This window comes from Heliangelus exortis, chromosome 4, assembly GCF_036169615.1.
Source record: "Heliangelus exortis chromosome 4, bHelExo1.hap1, whole genome shotgun sequence".
NCBI classification, from domain to species: domain Eukaryota; kingdom Metazoa; phylum Chordata; class Aves; order Apodiformes; family Trochilidae; genus Heliangelus; species Heliangelus exortis.
Window position 1 is genome coordinate 18,339,240 of NC_092425.1, and position 19,637 is coordinate 18,358,876.

General features: G+C 35.8%; 1 protein-coding gene across 2 annotated transcripts in view; it reads right to left on the reverse strand.

Annotated features, from left to right (window-relative positions):
* Positions 1–19,637, reverse strand: part of GPM6A (glycoprotein M6A) — a 156,242-nt gene that overhangs the window by 19,348 nt on the left and 117,257 nt on the right. For both annotated transcript variants that reach the window (XM_071743220.1, XM_071743219.1), the window contains 2 exons: positions 16,940–17,132; positions 4,612–4,768 (listed from right to left, as the gene is read on the reverse strand). In XM_071743220.1, the coding sequence (XP_071599321.1) occupies positions 4,612–4,768; positions 16,940–16,980 (198 nt within the window). In that variant the 5' untranslated portion in view covers positions 16,981–17,132. The remainder of the gene's footprint in view (positions 1–4,611; positions 4,769–16,939; positions 17,133–19,637) is intronic.

Consider the following 19,637-nt stretch of genomic DNA (forward strand, 5'->3'; position numbering starts at 1 on the left):
GTATTTTATCACTGTAGTTGGGAGAGTAATGGAATAAACACAGGAGATTCTCTTAACCATTCAGCTGGGTTGGTAAGTATTACAAGGGTTAGTCCTTCTTGTTTCAAGAACAAGCAAAGAAAACTACAAGGAACCTAGATCTTTAAAAAAAATTCCAGTGCTGGTCTACTCTCCTGAGATAAGATGCCTTCCAGAAACCTATATAATTGTTAATATATTTCATTTTATTCACTAACTCCAGCACTAACTCCAGTTGTGTTTACATAACAAATGCTAATTCATCTAAATTCCAACTGAAGGGGGCAAACAGGATATATTATAGTAAATTTAGATAGTTGACTGAAGTGCTTGATATAAAAGACCTAACTTAAAACAGTTGAGGGTAATTTTGCAGAAAATTGGATAATGATTTGTGGAAAAATTCAGCTAAGATGGTCCCTCTAACCCTCCCTGTCCTTTAACTACTGAAGAGCATAGGCTGTTCTCTTGGCAATCTTAGTGACATTCTCAGGTGGGATAAACCCATGTCCATATGAATCTCCCCTTTCCCATTTCTCATGTCAGCGTCCAGAACTATGCAAGGCATTCACTACTTAACAAGTACAGGGGTAGATGTTTTTCTCATTTAAGGTTGGATTAAAGGATTCTAGACCTGTTAGTACTTCTGCTGTCTTGGAGGGAAGTTTCTTCTCATAAATGAAGTAGCAGTGGCATGAAACAATGCATTCCTCAGACAGAGTATTCAGTCAGAAGCAAGACCTCTCCGTCTGTCAGCTCAGCATTTTGTCACCAGAATATCCAGATATGGCATCTGATTTTCAGACACGAGAGCTTAATTTCTAGCATTCAGAACTGATGCATCTGTTCTCAGTGGAAAAGCCAGCTGAGCCTGCCCTGAACTCTGTTCCTCCTGTTACAGAGAATCAAATGTCAAGATGGTGCAGTTTCATTGTTTCTAGAACAACTGGTCTGCTTAGGGTAAGGTGAAGTGATGTTTTTTTCAAAAAAAACCAGATGTTTCTTTCAAAACATTCATAAAACTTCCATGATTTTTCTTGCAAAATAGATCTAGAAATATTTTGGCAAGTATGATTTTTTGCTTAAACACTTAGAAAGCATGGCTCAAATATTATGAAGGTAGCCAAAATAATTTTCAAAGGCAAACAAATCCCTTTCACTCATTGGAATAAAATGTTCTTTAATACTAAATTTAAAGAAGACACATTAGTCAGTACAACTTAGATTATAAAACATATTTCTCTATATGGGCCTTAATGTGTCTTTGAAAAAGTAAGATACAAAGAAATAGAAATGCAACTGTCAGGCTGAAATTTTTATCCAAGGTTTTCTGAAAAAATAAAAAGAACTGCTTTATCCATTTCATAGCCTAAAATATGTGTAAGAGTAAGAGTTTTCAAGGAACAAAATCCTCACTTGTGTTTCTTCATTTTCTATACTGATTCTGTAAGCAGACACTCCAAAATGAGATGCAAATGGGGTTTTCAATGATCAAGCTAGCTGAATATAAATAGGAAGGGTATTAAATCCCAGATATATAAAGCGTAACAGTTGTCTTCAAGCATGTCTCCCATTCTTCAGTAATCAGTTATATATAACTGTTTGTTTAATTCTATAAAAGCACATTCGGGCATTGAAAAATGAAGACTTACAACACAGCCATCCCTCCTGACTGCCATTGTTAGACTGGTTTTGTTTTACTTTCACAGTAAATTAATTCTGAAAAGGCTGCCAATGAGACTCTCCACTGCCACTGTCAGGGGCCTTCTCTCAGACCTGAGAGGGTATAAACTCCACAGAAGCACTGGCATAATTTGGATGCTAAGCCTCTGAATGCTCATGTGAGCTGATATCATGTGTGCTGATAAATCAACTACACAATCACTGGAACGGTTGAGCTACAACTTTTTCTATTACTTCAGGCAAAAAAAATCCTTTTGCCCATGTAGAGCTAGAAAGTGAGGTAGTCACAGTGAAGGAGGGAGGTCAGCAAGGGGATATGAAAAGTTTCTGTAGATGTTAGCTTTCAGTGTACTTAAAAGTCTGCTTTTCAAAGAACATTTGGACAAGAAAGGAAAAAAGATGTCCATGGATTTCCAGTGAGAAATTTACCCTGTCCATGCAAAGTTAAATCAAGGGTTTTCTTCCTTTAAAATTTTTCTCCATTACTTTCCCCTCCTATTAGGTTTAATCACAGCCATAATTATGCTCATTTTCAGACTTTAACATATTTAGAAAGACATCAGCAAGTTTTATGTTCAACGATAGTCTTAACTTGTTTTGATATGGAGGCATTATTATAATATTAATGTTTCAAAATATCCTGTGTACCTATTTCTGTTAGTATTCAGGTATTGCTAAAAGAAAACATTTAGTCTAAGTTTTACTATTTAAAAAATTACTATCTCAACATTTTATACAAGGAAGCTTTCTCAAATCTTGTATTGTCTGCCAATCCTCTATAATAGCATTATCTGATTTTGGCAACTGTATATAACAAAGCTTATACAGCATGTTTGCATAGCAATAGAGCTATCTGGGTTTGACACAAGGGTAATGATTAGCTTTGAGATACCTCTCCAACATCTTTTTGTTGTTCTTTAGTCAGATCATTGCATGATTTAAGGAACTGAACAAGTTATAAATGTGCCACAGATGGACTGAAATTTTTTCCAATTTCAGATGTTTTTTAAATGAAAACTGGTTTTTGTCCCTTCAGAATTTTAAATATGACATAATCGAAATAAACCTAACCATACTGGAGATCAATTCTTATTTGAAAAAAATGATGTCTATACTGTCTTACTCTCAAATCCCTAGAGCACAGAAGCAAAAGCCAGAATAAAGACTCAAAATGGCTCCGGAGCTGTGTATAGTAGTCTTACTGATATATCATCAGAGCAAGACAAGCAATCAAATTCAATATTTTTTTTCCAGCAAAAAGAAAAAAAAAAACCAAACAACTTCTGCTAACTTCAAGAATAATAACAGTGTATGTAACTCAAAATAATTTATGCCCTATTTTAATTGTGATCATAAACTGTACACAGCCTTAACCTTATCTGCAGAAACTCTATCAACTCAGGGGTTTTTAAAGCAAACCACAAACATTACAAAATATTGATAAGGAGAATAAAATGCTGAAGGAATTGATTTAATGAATTACTAATAAGAACAACGTTATTAATGACAAAATGAATGCTTAACTGTTCATTTCTTCTAGACACGTAATATGGAGTTGCGTTTTATACTGCAAAGCCATCAAAACTGTGAGGAGATGTAACATTGCTTTGATGTAATACTGAGGACAGGTATTTATGAGACCTGTGAAGGAAAAATGATGTTCTGAAAAATCTGCTACTCTGTACAGATTCTGAACTAGCTTAGCAGGGTCTCAGTGAATGTAGACTGGAGATTTTTTTTCAGAAGATTAAAGATGTTGTGGTTTAAGCAGTCATTGTTCTTCATTTAAATTTTTACCAATCTTTATTCATATATTTGTTTAAAGGCTTTAAAACATTTTTTAGCCAGTGCTAACATCATATAATGGCATCCTACAGGAACAAAAGTAAAAAAGATGATAAAGAACCGTAACTATGGATCATGTTACACTTATTTAGGGATAACATACAGGCCATATTCCCCAGTTCCCAATATATGTGAATTACCATCTTCAGTTTAATCTTAAATGTGTGTAAAACAGTAGTTTTGTTAGTTTGTAGTGTGACTGGAAGTTATTCACTATAGCCTACATTTGATCCCAGTCTGGATTCCAGTTTAATAAATATTGTCATTTTTAGAAGGGAAACTGCCCTCTCGCTACTATTTTATGTATCAGTTATAGCACCTATAGTATAACACTAAGTGTACCTGAACAGCCAGATCTACCAGGCTGTATTTAACCATTATTTTTTAAATCAGAAAATATGATTAGTATTTGCAGAAATATCCAACTCTGAGAGCTATGAAGTGTCCAGGCCTCTTACTTACGTTGCAGAAGACTTAGACACCAGAAGAGTTAGCTACTTACCTGATATTAATCAGTAATCATAAATTAATCCCAGTTCAAACAGTTAGTAATTTTAATATGAGAAATGTCATTTTAATTCTGATTACAAATCATAATTTTTTTTAATCTCTATTTTTCAGTCACAAGTGAATGACCTCTCCAGACCAGAGAAAATGTAGGAAAAAATAATGGACTGTTTGCATTAAAAAAAAACAACAAATCTGATGACAGGCTCCAGCTTGTTCCAAAGAAGAACAGGTAAAATTTCTAAAATAACAGTGTAAATATTAATAAGAAAAATATTTCTTTCCCAGTACAGCTGAAAGCATTACACACTTTTGGTCCCATGCCAAAGAGCTTGTGTTGCTGAGAGAATAAGCTTTCCCATTCAGCCAGTGGAATTACTTGTTCCTATGACTGATAAAAATAGAGAACATTTCTAACATTCCATTCTCCTTCACTATGAATTTTAACCAATAAACTGAAGTATTGGAAAACAGCAAAAGAAAAAAAAATCACAAGGCACTACAAATATAAAAAACACTGCAATTGTCACAAGTACAGAAGTTTTCTTAGCCACTTACCCAGGCACTGACACATCTGCCGCAAGTGGTGATTTTGAAATCCCCATAGAGATCCTTGATGGCACCAGTTGTAAAGAATCCCTCCACCATCAGCAAAATGCCATATACAAAGAATGCAGCTGCTACACCATATATCACGTACTTGAAGATGTCAATCCTGTATAGAAACAGCAAAAATGATTTCTCTACATAAATATTTAAAGCTGACTCTGACATTTCAGGGTGAGAAAACCAGACCCACTAAGCCTCCAAGTTTCTGCATGGGAGTCAGCCTAAGTGCTGATGTGCTATAATGGCAGCTGAAGCTGAGAACAGGAGTAAACTTTGAAATAAAAGAGTATTGGTATAAGAAGTACTCAGCCATTTAACTTAATAAAACGTAAACATGGATCTGTGTAGACAGCATTTCTCAGAATAACTTAAGAATAGTTTATCTTTCCTCTAAGATTTTTTTGTTCAAAAAACCTTTCCATGAAGCTGCACTGCCAGTCTGTGCTATCTTCTCATTATTTTTGCAATGGACAAAGTATCTGACATGGAATACTAAGTTCATCCAGTGAGATCCCTAACTTCAAACCAGAAACATATTATTATTAAAGTAATAAGGTCCGATCATCTGGCTTTCTTCTATAAGGGGGCTTTAAAACCATCATTTCACAAACCCGAAGCTTAAGAAGTGGAAGGATGGATTACAGTCTAACATGTAGAGCCTTCAGAGGCTCAATTTATTATAAAGATTACCTGGGTTGTCATGTGGTTGTCCTGCCCAGCACTGTCTAGACAATCAAAACTAGCTCAGTGAGACTCTGCCCCCAAAATAAAAAAGCCAGAGACCTATGAATATCTGCCAGGTGAATTTTGACTATCACTAAACAGCTACTCAAACTGGATATTAATCAAGATATGGAGATTAATATCTTTATTGTTATGAAAATAAATTTGATTATAACATTTCTTTAGGATCACACTTTTCATCATCACCCAAAAGACAACTCTCAATACATGTTTTACAAAGCCAGTACAATAATAAAGCGCAAAACCCAATTAAAATATCTTTGAGTTTGGATGATTTTCAAGAGACTCAATGTCAGACTCACACTTACAATTGGTATTTCATTTATGTAACTACATCTTCATCTTCACTGAATGCATCTTAAGCTTGCATTAGTATCATAAAAATGCAACTGAAGTCATTATCTGACTGGGGATGGGAGAAGTATTATAAACGGCTTTGGGAACTACTGTAGCATTTTTCAGACAACTGAGGGGGATTCTGGGAACAAATGGAGTGTTTTTTCCCCTAACATTCCAATAACAAACCCCTCCAGGATTTTTTCAATATCACTTTTTCTTTCATATTCAAATGAAAACTAGGGTAAGCTGATAACAATATGGAATAGATACAGGAAATATACAAAATGTAGAAACAAATTTAATGCTATAGACAGTATAAAATGATGCAAGGATGAAATTTATTTTAATAAATATGATCAGAGATCATATTATAGAAATCCTATTTCCCTAATTTGAATGAATGAATCCCAAGTTAATTTCCCTACTTTTATAGTAATTTAGCCAGTGTAATACTGTTTTAATGGGAAAATGATGTTTTAAGCCTGTCTTATTATTGGTGAAAATAAACTTACAATAAGCAAGCAGACAGCAACTTTGTCACTATTCCATAGGTCTCTTCTAATTCCTATTCCAATTTATAAACCTTATATTATGGCCTCCACCAGTAGCTGAAGTGTGGGATATCTGCCAGGAGCAGCTCCTCACAGACCTCAGTGTGCTCAGTGCTGTAGAAATTACAAGCTATCGTGGTCCTAAAGATTAAGGCTTTTGGGAAATCTAGAGACTATTTCAGCCCTTGAAACAGCCCTTGCAACAAACCATCTGTGCTAAACCTCCCACTGAGTTGTTTCTATCCAAAAGCACACTAAAAGATCTCTGCTTTCTCTTCAGCCTTATGTGTAAGTAAAGGAATAACTTTCACTTAAGCTTTCTAAAAGGAAAAAATACATATAGCTATGCACTAGACAAATATAGAAATAAATTTCCTTCCTTATATGCTCATTACGGAGAGAAGTAGTAAAATCTCTACTAATCAGACTAAATGAGATGAAATAGCCAGACTTACTCCATGAAGAAAGGATCTTGTATAATGTGAAGAACAAAAATATCAAAAAAAAATGGTGAAACAATCATTCAACTACCTCTTTAAAAGCCAGATAGAACTGTACTGCAATATAACTGCATTTAGTGCTGTATTAAAAAGAAAACATATTACAACAGTAATATTTTCTGTATATATGGTTTTGAAGATTGTGTTGGTATTAAATTATTCTGCAGCATCCAATAGATTTTATATAAACTTTGATTTTTCCATTTAATTTATAGTAGATAATAAAATATAGTCTTTGTGTAATGGAGATTGCCTTTCTCTAAAATAAAATTTTATTCTCTGTGGATAAACTCAAGGAGATTAATTGCCATCTGTGTTTCAGCAGTCTCAAATATTGCCGACAGAGCACAGGAGCAGCCAGGAAGATAGAAGGGAGTAGCAAAAGAGGTGATGAACACAAGCCAGAGGGTGAGGTGGGTAAGGACAAAGAAAAACTACAGGCAAGGCTTGCATTTGTGTAGGCTGGAATGGAAGGACAGAGGTGGGTAGGGAGCAAAGGAAGAAGAGTCAAAATTATAAAGATAAATTTTGTGCTACTTACAGGACTGGAAAGATATATATTAAGTTAAGACAAAAGCTACACTAAAGGAGAAGAACAAAAAGAAATCTTGCTCACCTATTCACTAAATACAGGAGTCCTATAGACATCACATAGTGATATAACTGAAGTCATGGAACATTTATATTAAAAGTCAGTCAAGGAGGATTTTGAAGATAAACCCAAATTAATGGTGATCATCCAGTCTTCACATATTAAACTAGGTTACTGAATAGACTAAGTTGATTGTTTATATTAGTGTAAATTAATTATGGAAACCATCTTGAATTAATGAAAGCCTTTTTTTTTTTTTCAATAGAATAATCTGAAACCTATTTTGCAAGCAAGAAGATTAATTTTTAAATGACCATGTCTATATGTTGGCAGCTTTTGTGAAAAGTGTCATATCAAAATTACATTATATTGCTTCAGACCAATCTACGTACTAGTTATGGATATTCTCCTTTAGTTTGGATAGTATAGGAACGCATTACAAACAAAAAACTCCACATTAGTTTGCAAAGTATGTGTACACTTCAGCCTGAAAAAGAGATAAAAGCCTAATATTAGAGGTTTTGGTTGGTTGAGCCCAACAGAATACTATATATTACTGTGAAAATAGCTTTCCAGCATTTATAATTCTGCAACACATTTCTCTTCCTGAATTTAATAGAGATAACATGCAGATACTACAGGTGCTGAATAGCATGTAAATGCTAGCCAAGTGTACCTATACTCCATGAATGAACATAAATTCTGACAATTATACCTATTCCCAAGATATGAAAACAGAGTAAGGAAGATAAAGTTAAAAAGCTATCAAGGTACTAAAAAGTTACGTAGATCACCAAAGTGCAATTTCTAATTAAATTTTTTAGTAGCTGGCATAGAAAAATGAGAAAGATGAGAAAGGCATGTAGTAACTACCATTGGGATAGGTCAGTTTTGTTGGGTTTTGGGATAAGATTTTTTTTTAAAAATTATCTATTCTTTCAATTACAAGGAACTTTGAATCGTTGATGTTCACATAGAGAACTCACAGTAATTTCTGTTGGTCTATCAAACAGTAGTGCTGGTCTTTATGCTGAGCCTCTTACCCTCTGAGTGAGTGATCCTAAGAGGCTGTTAAGAGACTGAGATAGCATCCTGCACCTACAAGCTATCTCAAGCTACAAGGAACAATTTTGCAAGTGTGTTTAAATCAGTCAAGATATGAGACAATGTTTGCAAGCTGGAAGGTTTAGAAGGTTTGTTTAGGGTACGCAGAAGCCCCTATGGATTTTTTAAAAATAGGTGCTCTCCTACAAACCAGTTGGGAACAATTGGTTGGTATAAGTTGGTTAAATTATTCAATTAAACAGTTTGAACAAAGAAGATAGGTGGAACCATGAAGCACAGAGGGTGTTAGCAAAGGGAGGAAATAGATATCATAGAATCATAGAACTGGCTGGGTTGGAAGGGACCTCTGAGATCATCAAGTCCAACCCTTGATCCACTACCTCTGCAGTTACCAGACCATGGCACTGAGTGCCACATCCAGTCTCTTTTTAAATATCTCCAGGGATGGAGAATCCACCACTTGCCAGGGCAGCCCATTCCAATGCTTGATCACCCTCTCAGCAAAGAAATTCTTTCTAATGTCCAACCTAAACCTCCCCCAGCACAACTTGAGACCGTGCCCTCTTGTCTTGCTGAGAGTTGCCTGGGAAAAGAGACAAACCCCCACCTGGCTACAACCTCCTTTCAGGGAGTTGTAGAGAGTGATGAGGTCTCCTCTGAGCCTCCTCTTCTCCAGGCTGAACATCCCCAGCTCCCTCAGCCTCCCCTCATAGGACTTGTGCTCGAGTCCCTTCACCAGCCCAGTTGCCCTCCTTTGGACCTGCTCCAGGACCTCAATATCCTTCCTGAACTGAGGGGCCCAGAACTGGACACAGTACTCAAGGTGTGGCCTCACCAGCGCTGAGTACAGGGGCAGAATCACTTCCTTGGACCTGCTGGCCACGCTGTTCCTGATACAGGCCAGGATGCCATTGGCCTTCTTGGCTACCTGGGCACACTGCTGGCTCATGTTCAGCTTCCTGTCAATCCAAACTCCAAGGTCCCTTTCTGCCTGGCTGCTCTCCAACCACTCTGTCCCAAGCCTGGAGCTCCCCATGGGGTTGTTGTGGCCAAAGTGCAGGACCCGGCACTTGGCCTTGTTGAACCTCATCCCGTTGGAATCAGCCCAACTCTCCAGTCTGTCCAGGTCCCTCTGCAGAGCCCTCCTGCCTTCCAGCTGATCCACACTTCCCCCCAGCTTAGTGTCATCTGCAAATTTGCTGATGATGGACTCAATCCCCTCATCTAAATCATCAATAAAGATATTAAATAGAACTGGGCCCAACACTGATCCCTGGGGGACACCACTGGTGAGCGGCCGCCAACTGGATGCAGCCCTGTTCAGCACCACTCTCTGGGCCCGGCCCTCCAGCCAGTTCCTAACCCAGCACAGGGTGCCCCTGTCCAAGCTGTGGGCTGACAGCTTTTTCAGGAGAATGCTGGGGGAGACGGTGTCAAAGGCCTTGCTGAAGTCCAGGTAGACCACGTCCACAGCCTTCCCCTCATCCACCAGGTGGGTCACCTGATCATAAAAGGAGATCAGGTTGGTCAGACAGGACCTGCCCTTCCTAAACCCATATGCAGAATACAACCCTAGAACATCATCCTCTAAAAGTCTGATGGTTGCTTCCTTGGCAGGAGTGGAACAGTTAAGGCAAGATTTCACCTGAAAAGGCAGTCGATTTGCAAGCTAACGGAAGAGCAATAGTAGTAGAAACCACATTTATGATCTATGAATCTTGTAACTTTTTTCAAACAGAAAAGGAACTATCGTAACTGTTTAAATGATTATGAATCCAAACCAAAACATTCTGACCATGACATATGGACGAGGCTGCGTTTCAAAAGCTGTTTCTATTTGCTCACCTGTATCAGTACTTTTAAAAAAGTTAATTACAGAGAAATCTGGATCCCTCTTTGCCTGAACAAGGTCAAAAAATATTGGAATTAGAGCACAGTAATGTGCAGATTTATAGCAGAATTACATTCTGGGATTTTACTGAATTCCCAATCTATTTGCCATAGCAATAAAGTGTAAAAAGATGTGGTAAAAGCATATCACAAGATATGTGAGTATTTCATTATTGCAAATGCAAACTTGGAGTCACACATAATAAATACTGATAGCATAGGACTGACAGATTGATACTAAAACTCCATTAATTTAAAATTACACATCAAACTAGGATTTCTACCATTTTTAGGCAAAGGAAGATGAATTTAAAATTATTTGCTGTCACAGAAAAAACTACTTTACACCATGTTCATATTTAGGGATTTAAAGGATAGTTGCCAAGCACTGTATTTAAAAAAAAATTTTGTAAGAAAATAATTTCTTCTATGTTTATTACTTTTTCCGATATGTAAGTATTTTTTCAGATAAGTAACATTATCCAGATACTTTTAGAGTAAGAATTTGACCTACGCAAGAATAAAACCTATTATCTAAAAATCAAGCACACTTTCAAGAAAGCTTATTTTTAAAATATTTTTTTTATATATAAACCTGCCATTTTATTAGAACCTGGTATTGTTAATTTTACTGATATGAAACTATAAATATTAGATCACACTCCCTAGATAATGTATTACTTTTATATATAGAAAATAAAAAAAAAAAATTAAATTATTGTTTAAACTACTATTTGGAGACTCTTACATAATGAGGAGTATGAAAACATTCCTTACCAAAAGGCAGTATACACTTCTGAAAAGGCAGCATACTGATCAAACAAATGACTGGACTTCAACCACAGGCAGTCATCCTACTACTTTGGTGTATGTATACTAATGCCAAGCTTTTGAACCAATAAGTATAAGGAAGACCATTACCATTAATAAAGTATTAAACTTAGTACTACTTTATACTTAAGTACGTGACTAAAACAGAACAATCACATGATCTAATGAAAATATTTATAAATATTGTATTTCATATCAGCTAGACTTTACTAGGGTTCTCATTGTAATAGCTCGCACACAATTAAATAAATATTAGTGTATAATATCAATGATGACCACAATATCTTTAGTGGTACCAATCTAACTTGTAAGAGCTGCTAAGCCAAAAAAAGAATGGGAAATCAGAATAACATCTATCTATCTATCTATCTATCTATCTATCTATCTATCTATCTATCTCTAAAACCACCATTTTAGACGGGGGATTTAAAAGCTTTTATGGGTGCTCTTGGCTTTTTCTTCACAGGAAAACAGTTGCACACACGTATTACTAAATAATATCTTTGTAATAAACTATGACTACACAGTGACTAAGAGACAAGTTTATCAATAAATATCAGACTTGGATACAGCAACAACTGAAACAGAGGCTCACATTTTGAAAGACAGGACATTTTTATCTTTAAGAAGGTGGTTCTAGTAGAATGTCTGTGACACTTCCAACAAAGAAGATAGTGACAGATTTACAGATTGTAACTTGATTTAGTTTACTATTTGGCTTCACACCTTTAAAAGGAAGTGAATTTACAGAGATCTGAATTAGCTCTGACTATAGTAGAAAAATGTTGCTAAGGTTTCTATCAGAAAGGTTTCTGCATTTTCTACTCTAAAAGCATAATTCCCTTGTTTCATGGCCTATATATCACAAACATGTGACAGATGGCACTAAGTGGCCCTGTATACTAATGAGAAAGAACTGTAAGAAGATGCTGTTTGATAATACAGCAAACATACCTTGCAATGAAGATTTCCTAAAAAAACATTTTCTGGAATTTTTTCCTAAAAAATGGTATAAAAAAAACACTTATACAATGTACATTTTTTAGAGGTATCAAACTGACCTATGCAACAATAAAATCTACATTATACATACATCTATTTCTTCTGACTTTGAAGTCAAAATCAGTGCTTAATAAGCAAATCTAGCTGCAGCTAGCACTTTGCAGATATATAAAAATTCATCTTATTAGGTTATTAGAATATCTGAAAACCACATTCGCCTCAAGCAGGTTATTGATTCAGTGAAGCCTACAGAACTGTTGAATTGACTAAGTGGGCAAAAGAAACCATTCACAGTTAAAATATCACACAGGTATTTTTCAGGATAATTTAAACCACCAAATTTCTTTTCTTAGGATCTCTTTGAGCCACAAGGAGCTAAAATAACCACACTAAATCTGTTGAAGGAATCCACATCCCAAACAACTGCTTATGAGTTCTGTATATTAAATTCCCAAACAGGCATTTCTTCACTTAGAAAAAAAAAAAAAAAAAAAAAAAAAAAGAAAAAACCAAACAAAGGAAAAAAGATCTACCATTAGAGAAGTGGTAATGGTGACAGTGAAGAAGTCTGGACTATGTGGCATGAAGTTTCAAAATGAAATGAATGTCTAAAGAGAGAAGTTTTTCTTATTATACTTGTGATTTTTACGATAAGCTCTCTCCTTAAGGAATACCTGTACAGTATCTTTTTTCAAAAAGTGGAACATATTTGATTTATTTGAGTTTTCAGAAGTTTAGAGTATCTCTTTTACCTGCATCACCCTGAAGAAATTCAAGTCAGGCTGTAATCCTGTATTTTGAGATAAAATCCTTTCAAAAAAATCATTGTTACTTTTATAGGAAACCTTATTAGAGGCCAAATCCAATTTTGTTCCCATCCCCTCAGTAAGCAAGCAAAAGAGCACTCTTTAATGTAAACCTTTGTTACAACAGGTTCACTATCTCTGTCCCACCCAGCGTCTCTCCCAGGATGTCTCTGAATTATTGACCATGATCATTCCCTATCTTAACTTTGAAAGAAAATCAGAAATTTGAGAAATTTGATTTAACTGCCTGGCATTTAAGAACTTTTAAAACTAGCTGCGAAACTTGCTCTTAATTTTTTAAAATATAATTAATTATTAATTAAAAATATATTTACAGCTTATTAGTTTTCCCAAAGCTGATATAAACTGCAGCTGATACATTTAATTTGAACTTCAGTAAGTCAGGGGAGTTGGAGTCAGGAACCACATCTATTTTGCAGGGTCAGCACTCAGACAGCCTCTCCTGTACTACAGGGCTCTTGCTCATGGCTGAACCTCCAAGGGCAGAGCCCTCCAAGGGAACCTTGAGACCTTACAAGTTCTTAATTAATAAATCTCTCCTCAGGCATCAGGGCATCATATGGAATGTGGGGCACCCCGGACCCATCTTAACACCCTAGCCAGGGACAGGAGCAGGGGCAGGGGCAGGGGCAAGGGGCAGGGGCAGGGGCAGGGGCAGGGGCAGGGGCAGGGGCAGGGGCAGGGACTGAGTGAGTCCATGGTGAGTGACTGAGAGCCTCAGGCTGGGCTGAAATGGGGTCCCAGACCATAGGCAGGCTCTGGGAAGACTCCAGGGGAAGACAAGCAGGACAGTCAGGGCTGCTGAGGCCTTCAGGGATATTAATATGGACATTTCAGAACTGCTTTGTTGGATTTAGGTACTTTGCCTTTTACTTTAAAATTTAAAGACTTTCAGATCTTGCTTATGCCTTAGTTTGTCTATAGAGGTCTGCTACTTCTTTTAAATGGCAGTAAGTAGCTACCTCAACAAAGACAAAAGACACAGGGTGGCCTGTGAGTTGTGTTACAGGAATTCAGAACAAACATAGTTGTGGCCACAGATAAAAAATTTCTTACCACCCACATAAGTAGCTCTCAGATAGGGATTGATCTTTAATCTGAAGAACACTTGAAATCCACTACGCTAATAAAAATATAGGCAGAAACCTTCAGCGTGGTTAAACAGTCTGAGACATTTTGCAGCACTGGAAGCATTAAGTCACAATGTCTTCATTAACCTCAAAACAAAATATAATTTAGTAGTCATACTGCTTTATTTAATTAAAAAAAATTCTATTATTTCTAATCAGAACAATGAATAACAAAATACATAACATTAAGTGTGTAGGCACTGCATTGTTTGTTCCTACTCCATTTTTTCTTTCTGCTTTTTGGACTTTCAAAGCAATATAATTACCAAAGGGCTTTTATACCTCTAACTGCTAACCAGCAGTTGTGACAAAATATCAAATATTTCCTCTCCCTACATAATAATTTAAAAAGGGGAGTCATATCTACTTAGGCAATTAGAAAATTAAAGTATGCTCATTTATTTGAGAAACACATTTTATCTGGATAAAAGCAAGAGCTTATCTGCTTTTACACAAAATATTTACTCCATTCCCTGTCACATATAACATTAGAAACATCTTTTACAACTCAATAAACTGAAATTTTTTTCCAGTAGGTCTACTAAGGAAAGAATTTTGTTTAGTATATTTTTAAGCAAACAAAAAAACCAAATAAATAAAAAAGCTACTGTCTAAGCCAAACAACTTACTGTCAAGAAAAAAGGAAAATCACCTTTACAGTTCCTTATGCACTCAAACTCCGTCTCCTGACTGATATTTTCACTTAAGTATTTGACAGAGGGAAGCTGGAAAACTTGCTACAAAGAGAAAGTATTGATTTATGGTTGTTCTGCACTAGTAGCTTCCTAGGGACTAATAAAATAAGCTAGAGCCTAATAAAATGACTGATCTTTCATTCAGGATAACACTGAGCCTTAGCCACCAAGCCAAGTCTGACGCATTATTCTAAATGACAAACCAAAAAGGCGAAGCAGAAGTCACATACTTCTAGCAGCCTAATTTATTACCCAAGTTTAGATATTATATGTATCTAAATTCCACGGTCCTAAGGAGGAAATTGGTTATGGCATAGCAATGACATAAATGTTTGGTCCATTCTCATTTCTGGCTACTGCTTCCACAAAAATTCAGCTAATCTTCACAGAGAAGCTTTGGAAGGATGTTGCTAATTAATATAGCACTACCTAAGTTAGGAGATTTAAAATTTTCTTTCTAACTCTCATGAAAACAATGGTAACAAGTCAGATCAAATATATATTTTGTTCATTTTTCTGTGTCAAATAATGAATATAAAAAATAAGAGCAGGTAAGTTGACAGGATAAACCACTGGGTAAGTCTGTATGTCATTAGAAACCATCAATGGATATGTTTTCCAAGAGTATCCTGTATTATCCTTGAACCCATGTAAGCTTTTGTCATCCACAATATGAAACTAGCTTCAGAGGTCTGATGTACAGAGCTGAAGCACCATCACGTGTTCCTTCTGAACCTTGTGCCTAGTTTCCTCTGATACCTCAAATCTTGTACAGGAAGTAAAAGACACTTTAACCTTGAACACCTTCTTCATAACACTGTGAATTTACATACCTTTAGCCCAACAGCTCTTAATAATGCTCTTTTAGACTGAAGAATCCTACTGTGCTCAATTTTTAACCATGTAGTTTCTGTTCTATGACTCTAATGACCCCTTTTTTACCTTCCTTGAGGCAGTAAAATTCTACACAGCATTAATGATATGGGTAACAAATTGTTTTATACAATGGCATAAGTATATTCTCTATTTTTCTATGATTTTCATTCTCTGTTTTTCTATGATTTACTCAGTATTTCCCAGTACTCAATTTGCCTTTTGATCATTGCTAAGCATTGGACTGACATTATCATGGAACTATCTATCATAAGAGGTCAATGTTCTGATGGGTGAACAAATCATTTCACTTATCAAAAAAATATTCATGAAAGAAAATGTTTACAAATTTGAGAATAGAATGCTTCACCTTTAGTTACAAACATTACCAGCAACATGAATTTTTATTTCAAATATCTAAGAAAAATGTGCTTTAAAGGGACAATTTTAAAGAGACTAGAAAATATATAATTTAATTTCAGGTTATGGTAAACTACCTTATTAAATGTAATTAATTTATCAAAGTGAAGAAGATGGTCAATAAAACAAAGGCCTCCCATTAATAAGTTCTAAGGAGTAGCAAAGTATGAAACCTTCAAAACCAATGAGTATCAGGAAAACAGGATGCAAAAGGGTTTTGACATTTCAAGTCTCAGGGTTCTGCACTACTCTTCACTTACATCTTGACTGAATTTATTCCCAGAGCTTATCTGCTATTTGTAACACATTTCTGCTTTAGCTATTTAGGGTTTAGAGATTATTTTGGTTTTAGTTGGATTTTTTTACACTGAAATTATCACAGGATAAAATGGATAATGCAGGACAGTTGGGACGAGATGGCTTGAGGAGGTTTTGAGCAGCTCAGTCTAGTGGAGGGTGTCTCTGCACATGCAGGGGTATTTGAGCTAGATGATCTTTAAAGTTCCTTTCAAAAAAGCCATTCCATGATCTCTCCAATCTTAACCATTCTATGATTAAGCATGTATGGAACAGATTCATCAATGTTATATGAAGTAAAATTTTATAGTAAAGTAAATTATAGCTACGGGGCATTAGATGGTATTACAAATTGGTTGTAAATAGTAAATATATTGGCTCTGTCAAAACTTCATCTGCTGAACTTATTAAAAAACATTCTTTCTGTGATTTTCATTGCATTTCTTCAGTCAGATTTATATCCCTCGTTGAATTATTCAGCAGTTTTAAGAGAAAAGAATTAAAAGAAACTAGGAACTTACATGGTAAAGACATCAATAACATCTCCTGCAGCTCTTGTCATCTCAAAGTAGGTTTGCAGAATATTGACTGTTCCTGACAGCGCTTCATGTCCACAGCCACAGAATAGCGCAACTCCAGCATACAGCAGGATGGTGGCAATCAAAGATGCGTAGGGAATACCTCCCAGACATTTGATGCAACATTCAAAGCACCCTACAAGAAAACAAAATTGTGTGTTACTGTATCAAGAAAGTAAAAAGAAAGACATTATTCTTGAGAAACATTCTTGAAAATGAAGACTGCAGGCCAAAGAGAGATTTGTTCAAGTATAAAAACCTGTGTCAGAAAATCTGTGAAGGGACAAAGGTTAATTTAACTTCTGAGTTTTCTCAGTTGCTACTTGACCTATTAAATGTAGACATGTCATCCGATTTACATGAAACTTTAAACAGTTAATTCCTTGTTCAGCTTCATTGTTTTATTCCAAAGCAGGTTACAATGTCAATCCTAGGTTATATCTGGATACATAATACCTGTTGCTCCTCTACTGGATTACTGAGTAGGATCCTCAATAACAAGAAAACCACAGAAAGATGTTATCCAGTTCAGTTCCTTCCATCACCATAGGTTTATTCCATTTTTTCATTTGTAGAGTGCTAACAGCAAAGTTGCTCCTGGCCACAGCACCAATTCTTTATGCATCACTCAGATACCTTACAAGAATAAATGAAGATATCCACTAGAAAGGCTGAATTTTCTCACAATATATTTTACCCTGTGTAAAGTTTCTTAAATGAGGGCAGTTTCTCTTGAGTTATACAAGGCCAACCTTGTGTCTTGCCGTCAAGTGCCTCAACTGGTGCCTGGTTCCACTACAAATCCTTTCCCTAGCAAGGGTGCTCAGATTTCTGGCACTTCCTCAACTAATTTGTCCAGTAGTTTCATGAATGCAGAATCTCTGACTTTCCCAAATCTCACCACACCCATAAGGACTTTTACATTCTATTTTGAGCCCTTTCTATTGTCTCCTGAAAGGACCTAAAAGGTTGGAACCACTGACTGAGAGAACACAGACGTGCATTGACACAGTAGCCAGGTGTTTTATTTTCTCCTAAGCAGTACAAGTTTATGCCAGAAAGGATTTTGATAGAAATCCTTTGATTAGATCTGATCTTAGATTAGATCCTTTCTTTAATAGAAAACAAGGTGAGGTCTATAAAATTTAAATACTTATACAGACCATAGCCAATTAAAAATTCTTCTAAGATGTTCAGTAGTTGTGGGTCAATATATTTAAACGTGATTCAAAAGCTTCAGGTGATGTTAAATCTTAGAGATATAAGAAAAAAAAACAAGCTACAAAACCCCCAAAACTAAAACAAACAAACAAACAAACAAACAAAGGTGCAAACCACTCATTCTTTAAAGAAAGATTGTCTCCTTTTCACAAAGTACATTTGGCTTCTGCAGATAAATTCGTATTTTGTCCTTCAAGGTAGTAATTTTTTATTTCCTTTAGACTGGATAACCAAAGTAGTAATTTCCTCTGTCCAAATATTCATTTTGTGCTCTTAATGAACAAATATCAACCTCTCATACATATATGTTTAGCAGCTATTTATACACAAGATTCCCTGAGAACAGCTTAAGCCATTTTTAAACATACACACATTTTAGTTACACAGAAACCTCTACTAATATTTTATAAATATAGGTACTACAGAAGGCAGTAAACTGCTTGATATTTCCTGTAAGAAAAATATGAATGAATATACTAAATGAGTACAGCACAGACTTTAAAAATTTGGTAAATTCCCCACTCTGCATGCTAGTTTTATAAAAACAGAAAGGTATATATAGCTTGGAGCTACTTTTCTCTATCGACAAATATTATTATGTTTGTCTGCTTTAACACAGCAAAATGTAAAATGTACAAATTCATATAGTTAAACTGCTGCCAAAGTCTTACAAGTAACCTGTTGTGTAAGCTACCTACTTCCAGCTACCATCACACACCCGCACGGGTGTAACACCTTCCACCCTTCCAGAACTTTGGTCACAGCATTCAATTTTTTCCCCTTCATTGAGCCCATATAACACCGTTTGAAAGCTATATCCTTCTGGCAATGTATGTCCTCCTAATGTACTAACAGGAGGTAGCTTTACAATCAGCAGCAGAGGGCTTTGAAATCCAGTGACCACTTTGTGTCTTCAGTGATTGTTAGGCTGTGGGGGTTAACCCCCAGGAGGTCTGGGAGTTTTTCATCAGTGGGCAGTCTTAGGAACAGATATATGAAAATATAAAAATTATTTTGGAGTAACTCTTCCCACTTATTTAGTCCTGGTTACTAAGATTACCCTAAACAATAACTGTAGTTAATTTCTTAGTGTTTAAAATCCTTCACAAATACTAGAAAAGGATCTTTGAGTGCATAATCCACTGTCCAAAAGGCACAAAAAAAAGAAATATGTACTGAAAATGCATACATTGGACAAGGACTGCAGCAGTATACATATTTGCATGATATCAGAGGTTGTCACGAAATGCCCATTGCCATTTTCAGCATGGAATAACAGTAGAAAAAGCTTCAGAAAACTAGTAACACTGTACACCCATCAGCATTTTATGAAAAAGTAAAAAGAGGCAGAGGAATGACAGTAGAGAGATAATGGGAGAGATGTTTGAGGGCCTGTAAAGCAAAAGATGAAAAAATAAAA